Genomic DNA, 10010 nt, shown 5'->3' with positions numbered 1-10010 from the left:
AAGAGTCAAAAATAGGTTGCCTTGCCCACGCAAGTAGCAATCTAGTAGATGTGAAGTCTCACGTAAGTTTTACTTCCAATAATAGAGTGATTGTTCGATTACTGCTAAGAACATTGGATCTGAAATATTGAGTTTCTAAATTAAATTGACTCAAATTATCTTATAAGTTTGAGGTGATGGGTTCATGGGATCCACGATATAATAAAAGTACAATGATATGTCCTCAAACTTAAAAGAATACTTCACCCCAAATGACTAGTCTAATAAAAGAGAGAACATTTCCATTCAAAGTATTATTTCATAATCTCTTCTAGAATGGGCATGCAGTAATGCACTTGACACTCCAAACTTTAATGATCAATGCATTAATATGTATCAATTTGCCTAATGTTTTTTTGTGGAATCATCATTCCATGGACCATAAAAAGCATATTTTTAATATACTAAAAGAGTAAAAGTACATTATTTATGTACATAAAATATATTATTTAAGTATTAAAAATAATTACATTGTTATTTCAAAAAAAAAATAATTACATTGTACCTTGTATTCATAGTCGATAAAAAATTTCTTTTTGTATGGTTTTGCAGCTATTCCCAAATCCCAATTCCTATATGGGACGGACCAAATCCGTGATTGTCTGATAGATTCTGCACAACTAAGTTGGGCCAAACTCTTACATGGACTCAATACAGATAGTCCACTAGACTTTGCCCCATACAATGTTATATTTTTGTAACATCTATCAATAAGTTAAAACTCTTATACTCCGTATGAGACTAACCTTAATAGGCTTTACAAGATAATTGGTAATTTGGTCATGGCCCACAGGGCTCACAACGCCAAATTATGTTATGGATCCGGATCCACCTTGTAAGGTAGACCTAGGTCTATGTTTACAATTTTAAATCGTAATATACAAAATTACATTACTCAATATTCACAATTTTCGAACTCTATATTCACAATTTTGTTATAGAGATTCAAAAATTGTGTTGTATTATTGAATATAGAGTTATAAAATTGTGAATATAAATTTTTAAAATTATGAACATAGTTATGAAATTATGAAAATAGAGTTCAAAAATTGTAAACATAGAGTTTTAAAATAATGAGCATAGTGTTCTAAAATTATCAACATGACCCTGCAACTTATTTTGCAAGTTAATATGGGCAAAAGAATGATCTGAGTACCCATAGAATGCAACTTCAAACAGAATACTAATTACAATGATCTGATCTACACCCATAAGAAATCTCATTTCTGAATTACAAAGAATCACAAGGAATATTTGCTACCACTCAATACAACTTCATAGAATATATTACTCTATAAAGAATTGCAAATTACAGGAGTAAAGACTTTGTAAAGCAATCTCATAATTGGATTACCACTAAAAGCACAAGAATCCCTCCCTGCTCTATCCTGGGATTTGGGAGGTATATCTTGAGATTCCAACAAATTTCTTCTAGAGTCACTATGGGAACTGATCAGATGAAATTGCAAGATGTGACATCACTGTCAGATCAAATTGCTGCTGCTGACAACCCCTGCACTTTCATGAGATTCTGGAGATGGTATATGTTGATTCCAGCAATTTTGTTTCTGGAGTCACTGCAAAAGTGGGAACTGATCAGATGAAATTGCAAATCGCCAGATCACCGTCAGAAAAAAAAAAAAAAAAAAAAAACATCTGGAATTGTATCTATAGCACGCACTTAATTGGTACTAAAAGTAGGACTGAGAATACCTTGGAAAAACCTGAAGATCTTGACGACAATCTGGTAGTTGCAGATGGTCATTATGATGTTTAGTCAGTAGCAGGGCAGCATCTGTTTAAGCACATCACTGAACAACAGTTTAGGATTTAGCTAATTTCACAAGTTCATTGTTAACACGAGTGTGACAGTGGATATGTTTGAGGTGATCATGGCTTGCAAACCTTCATGATGAGGCAGGCTTGAGTGTGACAGTGGAGAATTATGTCTGAGGTGATCATGGTGTGCAAACTTTGATGATGAGGCAAGGCCTCAACTTCAGTTGGTAGGTAAATCCTGATCAAACACAGCCTGCACCTTATGGGAATTCTGAGTTCCAGAAGAAACACTATTTCATTGGGCAATATTTATCCTGCGGGATAAAGAAAAAACACAATAATAATAATCAGAAACTCGTTGCCATATTCATCAATAAACTTCTAATTAAAGCAAATCAAAATATATCAACTCTCCCGATTGTAAACCCTTCAATTCCTGCAAAAACGACATTATTTTAGGCACCGTGTATGTAACTAACTGGTAAATCACAAAACAACATATAAAAAACTAAACAACAAAGAACCAGAAATGAGCTCAGCTTATTAATACCTAAACCTGTAAAAGCACAGAAAGTCAAAGAAATAAATATCAGGTTAGCTTAACAAACTCAATAAAGAAAATGAACTAGAATTGAAATGGAAAATTTCTGTAAAATGAGGCAACGGTGTCAATATTTCCAACAATCATCCTGTCACATTAAGGCTTCTAGAAATAATATTACTCTGTAACTCTGTAGTATTGATACAAGTAAAGCAAATGAATCAAGGCAAGGCACTTCAAAGAATAAGTTGTCTCACAATTCACAAAGGAATATAATTTGTGAGATGGTACTGATCAATACAAAACAAGAAAGCTCGGTCAAGCAATAACATCAAAACTTGAAAATACAATGACCACCGAAGATCTGAAATCAACTGACTGTGTGACAAGTCAAATGGCTGTATCATGCATGCATCGAGCAGAAAAATACTGAGCTACTTTGTCAGATATTTGAGTTTTAGTGTTGCACTAAAGGAGCTCAAATGTGATAATAATAAGTCCAGCTACATAATAGAGTTAAATCACCTAGTAAGTTATGGAAGCGCTTTAATATAAGAGTTTCCTACAGACTTGGCAAGACAATCTAGCCTGCCATATATAGATGGTCTACTTATAAAAGTGTTCTCCATTATTGTCACATGAACTAAAAAGCAAAATATATAGAATAATCAGTTAACATCTAGCTTATGTCCATTCCATCTCCAACTTGGCTACATATGGGACTAACAGCAGAGAAAGATCTCTCAAATGGTGATGGATGGAATGTTGCATCCCGTCTGCGCTTAAAAGCGCAGCTGTCAGAGGGTGAACTATCAGCATCAAACTTCCTCCGTATACCTTTCACAGCCTGCTCTTCAGCTGGTGTAAATGGAAAAATCTGCTTGCTCACTCTGCAGAGGGAGCTATGATTGTCATACAAAATTCTCTGATTACAGTTTTTGTCACAAATGTGGGTGAGCCCAGTTAGTCTGCATCTGTACATGTTCCCACACACATGTTCGTTTTCACATTTCCAATCGCACTTGTGAACAGGGTTTGGCCCATCTTGGCCAAGAATACTTGACAGAAAAATAACATTTGTAGGCACGGCTACCACAGATTTGCCAAATACCTCCATTGCTAGCTTCAGTCCTCAAGTGCGAGCGAATCTTTGGATGAGTCCCCCAACCTAGCTGCCCAGCGCTCACCTCTGTAGAGCACCACAATACGAGAAACCATCAACAAATGCTGGATGGAAGGACCAATGCTCTATCACTAAGGATGTTAAACTATTGCCCTAGATTTAAACTTTAGGAAGTAGTCTATACTTTATCACAAATTGGGAACCAAGCAGTACTTGCCAATCAAGCCTAACAACAAAATGCAGCAGCTTACCCAACATATAGATAGAGCTATCTATCTCAAGAAATATGGTAGTCTGCCGGATCATGATAGCAAAAACAGCTAAAGTCAGGCTAAATTGCATCCATACTGTAAGATCGAGCCATATTATGCCAGAGATATATCATCTTTGAACAATTATACTGTATATCTCCATCTGAATTACAAGACGTTAAGTAATATGCACAAATCTATCTCCTTACATTCATGGAATAAAAATAAAAATGGCTCGTTAATAATATTACTAAATTACCTTATTTGGCTAAACCTGTACACAATATTGACTAATTCAACGTAAAAAAAAAAAGGACAATATATCTGCATCCTAGGTTATGCTATAATAATTTCAGCTAAACAAAATATTAAATTAAAGAAACGAAAAAGGAAGCCCCTTTTTCCCCATAATCAATCACTATTGGAATTATGGAATTTAACATCACATGAATACGAAGAACAGTGATTATAAGAGAGAGAGAGAGAGAGAGAGGAAAGAGAAAATCTTGACACCAACCTGCGTAGATCCCAGAGTACCGCCTTATTTCTCTCTCTCTCTCTAGCCTCCTCCCTCCTTCTCTCTAGCTCTCTGTGCACCACGCCCTACAGTGAAGCAAAAAAATGGCGAGAGGAGAGGGGGAGAAGGCAGTATTTATAGAGTGAGAAGTGAGGATAAGGGCGTGATCCGATTCTTGTGTGAGTGAGCCGTTGGGGAGTGAAATGTAAATGCAGATGAAATGCGAGTGAAATTTGGGTGAGATGCCATGGCTTTTTTTGTCATTTTGCGTGTCCTCTGGTCTTCCCTGGCTTTAAAAGTCGTCTCCTCCGTCGTCGTCGCAAAGGAGACGGAAATGCATCCTCCGTCACGTGCCCCCTCCCTTTTCTGTCTTCTTTTACTAACGGTCTTATTCTCGGAGTCTTCTGCGACGATAGAACCAGATTGAGTTGACTTCCTTAGCCTACCACAGACTAACACGTGTCGCCTTTCGCGCCTTCCTCGTCTCTGTCTATGCCGTTTACTTGTTCTTCACCAACCGCTTTTGAAAATATATGTCCAAAACCATCCCCCGTTTTCCTCGTGCTCTAGACTCGACTCTCTTTGGTGGGATGAGATTTGGGCCTGATAGGCTCAAATCTACTAACATGGGCTATAAGCCCATACATAGTGAAACAGCAAAATAATGTACTTTTCATATTTAAATAATGTATTTTTCTGAATATAAAGTATATTTTTTTAATATATTAAAAATACATTATTTATGTATTGAGTGTATATTATTTAATAACGATAGAGTAAATACGCAAATGCGTATTAATGCTACACGTGGCAGGATATAATAAAATACTCTTATTAATGAACAATTCGAGTACAATGTGACTATACTTAGAGTAGCTCAGTCAACGTGGCAGTAGGTCAGAGGTTCTCGGACAACTTGACTATTATATAGAAAACAGTCAAAAAGTCCTCTTCACGACATTATAAATGCGGTATTTATAAGCTGTCAGGGGACAGATACCGACTTTATGGCATGTTGGCCGCGTGGCGGACATGCACCGGCCTAAAGATGGGTCAAGTATCCAAAGGCCAGGTGCCATAAAGCCAATGGGCTAGGCCTCAAGAGGAACTCCTAAGTTCAGTGCTCGGTTCAGTCTATATGAGGTCAGTCTCGGGACAATGACCAGCCGGTTGTTATTCGAGGTAAGAGAGGGTCTGGTAGGTTGAGAAAGAAAGAAGACTGGTTGAGCGTATAGACCAGGTATAATATAAGGTAGATCGAGGAATAATCCCTATCAAATAATATACAAAATAATGTATTTTTAGCAATGTTGCAGAAAGTGCTAGGCGTTAACCGTGCACTCGGGGTACTTAGCACCGAGACAGTCGAGTAATTCGAGTATACTGTCTCTACTTTCCCCACTCAGAGTTAGGAGTTGCTATACTGTTATAATTTTCAAAACTAGGCAAACGCATATGTTAGATAGTTAGCCGATGACATAATTAGAGAAATACATAAAAGAAGTAGCCAAACAGGCAAAGAAAATCACTCGGCCGACTTGGTCGAGTTAGGCACCCAACTCAATGCCTAGTTAGTCAACTAACTAAAAATTACACAAGACTTAAATAGTTCCGGTCTTGGGGTATCTAGTACTTAGGCAGCTGCCTAAGTCATTTTTTTCATCAATATTTTTTAGTATTTAAATAATATATACTTTATGTACATAAATAATATTTTTTTGGGTAACATTTGTGTGAAATCATCTGTCTCAATTTGTAGACGGGACGCATATTTAATAATATCATGAATTAAGTATCCTAAGACTGATCTTACTTAAATTTTTACTTTTTTTTAGTCAGCACAATTATGATCCACACAATAATTATTGCAGTCAAACTAGGCTTCACCCGTTTTCTTTCCTCCGCCCCGAAACGAAACCCTTCACTGAATCTCCGCCTGCTTCCGGCTCGGTTTTCTGGCTGCTTCGCCGCCGATTCAGGCATCTCTACGGGGGTATATTTATATTTATTTATACTTATTATAGTATTTCTTAGTTTGATTGTTACTTAAAAAAATTTGTTTAGTGTTCGAATTTTTACTATTGTATGATAACTTGTGGAAAGCTAGTCGTGGGTTTGAGTGACGAAGCGACCGCGATCGACCGAAAATCGATTTGCTCCGGCGAAGCGCTGCGCTTAGGGGATGAAGCGAAAAGCACTAATGGATTGACGTGAACGATCAAGTTAGGGTTGAAGTGCTTTTGAAGGGAATTCGGGTTAGCTCGGTCTGCAAAGTGGAAGTAGCGAAGCTCGATTTTCTTATCCAAGCACACAGCCATTGTTGACTCGTTCTTTTTCTCCCAGGTACGAACTCGGGACAGCTCGCTCTCGCTTCATCTTTTCATTTTCTGATTGCTGGAGAACTAGGGGTGTATTGACTCGAATCTCTGCTTGATTTTAAAAAGCTCGAGTGTGAACATTTTTGTACAATATATTACCATATCGAGAATTTAAAAAGAAGAAATTGTAAGTTTTACAATTTTATTTATTTATTTTTTTTGTTGCACAAAATAAGCATAATACTCCGTATGATACTATGATAGTCAAAATTCAGAAAATTGATTATAGTAAAATAAAAAAATAACTTGAGCCAGGCCTTGAGCCCTCGAGCTGAGCTTTGAGGTCGAGCTTAGGTCCCTGCTAGTTGCACCCCTAGGTAAAATGATCCTACCTGCCTAACCCTTATCTGGTCCCTGTAGATTGACTTCTAATCAGCGCTAAAGCTTGAGTATGGAATCAGCAGTTAAGAAATATCAGCAAAGATTCAGAAAAGTGAAGGATGAGATTGATAGGTGGGAGGAGCTTCATACTAGATTGCTTTCCCAATTTGCTAATGCTTCCTCCATCATCCAGAGATTGCAGGTCTCTTTAATTCTTAATTTTCAATAAAAAGTTAAATTGCTTTAGGTTACTTATTGTTTTGTTTTTTTTTTTTTTTGAATTTATTTAGGTGATTCAAGGTTCAAAAAATTATGGTGCTTTGAAATGTATTCAAGGTATTGAAGATGCTGTATTGGCAAAACAGTTGAATTCTCTGCAAAGTATTCTGCTTTCTATGAATAAGACTTTGTATGCACCACCATTTCCTCTACTTTCTTCTTTGTGTCAGTTCTAAAAAAATTTCTTGAAGTTAAACAAAATTCAATCTTATTTGTTTATTCTCTATATTCTACTAACATTTTTTTTTGCTTTGTTTTCTGCCTTTCTTAAATATTTGCATTTCCATGTTAAGAGAGGTTGCAGTTAGAGGTTTTTCTTCATTTTTTCACGGCATATTGTTATGGTTTTCATGGGCATTACAAATTACACCATGGACATCTTAAGCTGTTCTTAAATTGGGAACTGAGTTTTCTCTTTGAATGGTCATGACATCTAGGGAAGGATTTCATTCCATTGTTTTATCATTTGAGAAGATTGTTCGTGATAGTAGACAGCAAGTAAAAGGCGGGTCAGCTCAACCAAATGTGAAACAGTTGCAGCAACGAATTGGCATCAAACCAAGTCTTGCAGATTGCTTAGATGGGCTTACTATTCTTAGTGAGATGCACCAATCAGAGTAAGCAAGCTTTCTTGGAACCAAGCTTTATACTCCATATATATGTTATTTGTTTGTGTGTTTATGTGCTTCAAAATCATCAAGTGTGTAGTCGTGTACATACTACATATTTGAGTATTTTATTAGCTGCCAAGTTAACTTTTGTACCTGCCCCCTCCTGATTTTGTTGATTCTGCTGTAGTTCTTTTTCTTAAATTCTTAGTAATATTTTGGTTTTACGCATCAAATCAGGAATAAATTTTGTGTTTTATTCCTTAATAGCAATGCTAGTGTTCATATATTGGGGTAATAGCTGGTCATACTGCATCAGACTATATATATATATATATATATACATACTCGTAAAAGTAATATTTTTATGTTGTTTCAGGTACCGTCTTAAATTGTCTCTGGTATCAGCAACTTCAACACTTGCCTTGAAACCTAGGTTTGCTATTCTTCAGAAAACATTTTGTTACATGTTTATCCTTTCAGAGTACCGATATTCTATATTTCTATTTTTAAGATTATGAACTTATTGGCGCTTAACTTGCAGTGTTACTGATGATTTAAGTGTCATCCAGCAGCTTTTGATAGATCAGCCTAACATCCCTAAAGAGGAAGGTGTGTATAAAATCTCAAGGAGGTCAACAGAATAAGAAAACTATTTAAGTAGTCCTTTGTCAGATTGTCATAGTATTTTCTAACCATTTGAAATTTCTTGAAGTTGATTTTTTGTGAAATAAACTATTCATTTAACATGCTAGTATCTTAAGCAGCAATTTGTATTGGATAACCTTACTGGAAACTATAGTATCCCATCATAAGCCATTGAGGTACTAAATTGTAAAGAAAAATATAAAATGCAATTTGATTGAAGGATATACACTTTTCACAATTACTGAATTGCATGCAGTTAATGGTACTTTTTGTATAGTTGTAATTGCTGGTTGATTGTCTGAATGATGCATGGTATGGATGTGTGAAGCCATATAAATCCTTTAACAAATGTAATGCAGCATTCGAAAAGTTAATACTTGGCCCTTTCTGATCTTTTTTGTAGTGCAATTTATATTTGATGTCATTTTTGCTGAAGACATCTGTTGATGCTCACAACTTGAGAGGGTGGTAAAAATCTTGAAACTAGCACCAAGTGAATGACCTTGCAAGAAGTGATCGGGGATTACAATGTGAACACCCTTTGGGAGATTTATGGAGACTCAGTTGTAGATCAAGCAGAGAACTTTAACATGGCTACCAACAAAAAGTAATGGGAAATATATATCGACCTTGAGAATTGCAGATCACCTTTCTGGCATATTTAGAGTTCAGCATATACTTACCTATCCTATTCCCCTTATTTGTAGGATGTGATGTGATTTTCTGTGGCAGGCCACAAATTACATTTGACTGGTATGATCTAAAAAATATTTTATTTGTATAATACACTATTAACATCTAATTATGAATTGCATATACAATATGATTATCAAGTTGTGGTGTTGTTGCACTTTATCCAGACTGCATTGCTTGTGTGCTTGGCTTTAGAATGGTAATTTGTGTGTAGAATGAGATGCGCCGGCCACTTTTTAAATGACAAAACACAAAGGTTCGAATCCCAGTGGGGGCAGTGACTCTTAGGTTGAGAAAGTATTACTATATTGTAACAAGAGTCAACAGTACTTAAAAAAAATGAATATACAAATAGCAAGTAGGTGACTTGCTGGTTATAGGACTTTGCAATACACTAATCTTTTAGTAAAAACACAATGATAGGTACTCAAACTTGGAGATACTACCTTATATATTTTTTTTGAAGATACTACCTTATATAAGTAGTCTAATAAAAGAGAGAATCTTTCGATTCTAAATACTACGTAGTATTTCATAATCTCTTGTGGAGCGGATAACTCATGCACTTGATACTCCAAACTTCATTAACATGTATCAATTTGCATAATGTTTTACTGTGTGGTTTTGCAGATCTTCCCAGCTTCTAATTCCAATATGGGACTGATCAAACCCATGATGTGTCTGATAACCCATGGTTCACTCAATACAAATAGTCCACTAGAGTTTATCCCATACAATGTTATGCTTTTGAAACATCCATCAAATAAGTTAAACTGATATGTAAAATTAAACTTAATGGGCCTTACAAGATATTTGTATTTTTGTCATGGGCC

At 35.9% G+C, this 10010-nt stretch overlaps 1 protein-coding gene and 1 long non-coding RNA gene across 4 annotated transcripts; one reads left to right on the top strand and one right to left on the bottom strand.

Annotated features, from left to right (window-relative positions):
* Nucleotides 1-1153: 1153 nt before the first annotated feature.
* On the bottom strand, nt 1154-4531 carry LOC116010124. 2 transcript variants are annotated; one of them, XR_004096894.1, is made up of 5 exons: nt 4251-4531; nt 3471-3548; nt 1945-2132; nt 1753-1834; nt 1154-1616 (listed from the first exon to the last, which is right to left on the bottom strand). It is a non-coding gene; the product is annotated as an uncharacterized LOC116010124 (long non-coding RNA). The 2 variants fall into 2 exon arrangements; XR_004096893.1 differs by having other exon boundaries at nt 1753-1850; nt 4251-4528.
* Nucleotides 4532-6120: 1589 nt separating this feature from the next.
* On the top strand, nt 6121-9334 carry LOC116006477 (uncharacterized protein At5g43822-like). Of its 2 annotated transcripts, none has more exons than XM_031246869.1 (8): nt 6121-6243; nt 6358-6593; nt 6989-7151; nt 7240-7358; nt 7666-7845; nt 8216-8272; nt 8381-8448; nt 8888-9334. In XM_031246869.1, the coding sequence occupies exons 3-8, from the start codon at nt 7020-7022 to the stop codon at nt 8929-8931; spliced, it is 600 nt and encodes a 199-aa protein (XP_031102729.1). In that variant the 5' UTR covers nt 6121-6243; nt 6358-6593; nt 6989-7019; the 3' UTR covers nt 8932-9334. The 2 variants fall into 2 exon arrangements, with proteins under 2 accessions (XP_031102729.1, XP_031102737.1); XM_031246877.1 differs by having other exon boundaries at nt 6125-6243; nt 6354-6593.
* Nucleotides 9335-10010: the final 676 nt, after the last annotated feature.

Source organism: Ipomoea triloba, chromosome 2, assembly GCF_003576645.1.
Source record: "Ipomoea triloba cultivar NCNSP0323 chromosome 2, ASM357664v1".
NCBI classification, from domain to species: domain Eukaryota; kingdom Viridiplantae; phylum Streptophyta; class Magnoliopsida; order Solanales; family Convolvulaceae; genus Ipomoea; species Ipomoea triloba.
This window is presented reverse-complemented; position numbering and strand designations above follow the sequence as displayed.

Excerpts from the sequence above, each read along its gene's own strand:
- LOC116006477 (XM_031246869.1), top strand. The coding sequence starts at position 7,020 with ATGGAATCAGCAGTTAAGAAATATCAGCAAAGATTCAGAAAAGTGAAG. Across the intron at positions 7,359-7,665 it reads CTTTCTATGAATAAGACTTT|GGAAGGATTTCATTCCATTG; the intron begins GTATGCACCACC and ends CATGACATCTAG. Across the intron at positions 8,449-8,887 it reads TAACATCCCTAAAGAGGAAG|TGCAATTTATATTTGATGTC; the intron begins GTGTGTATAAAA and ends TCTTTTTTGTAG.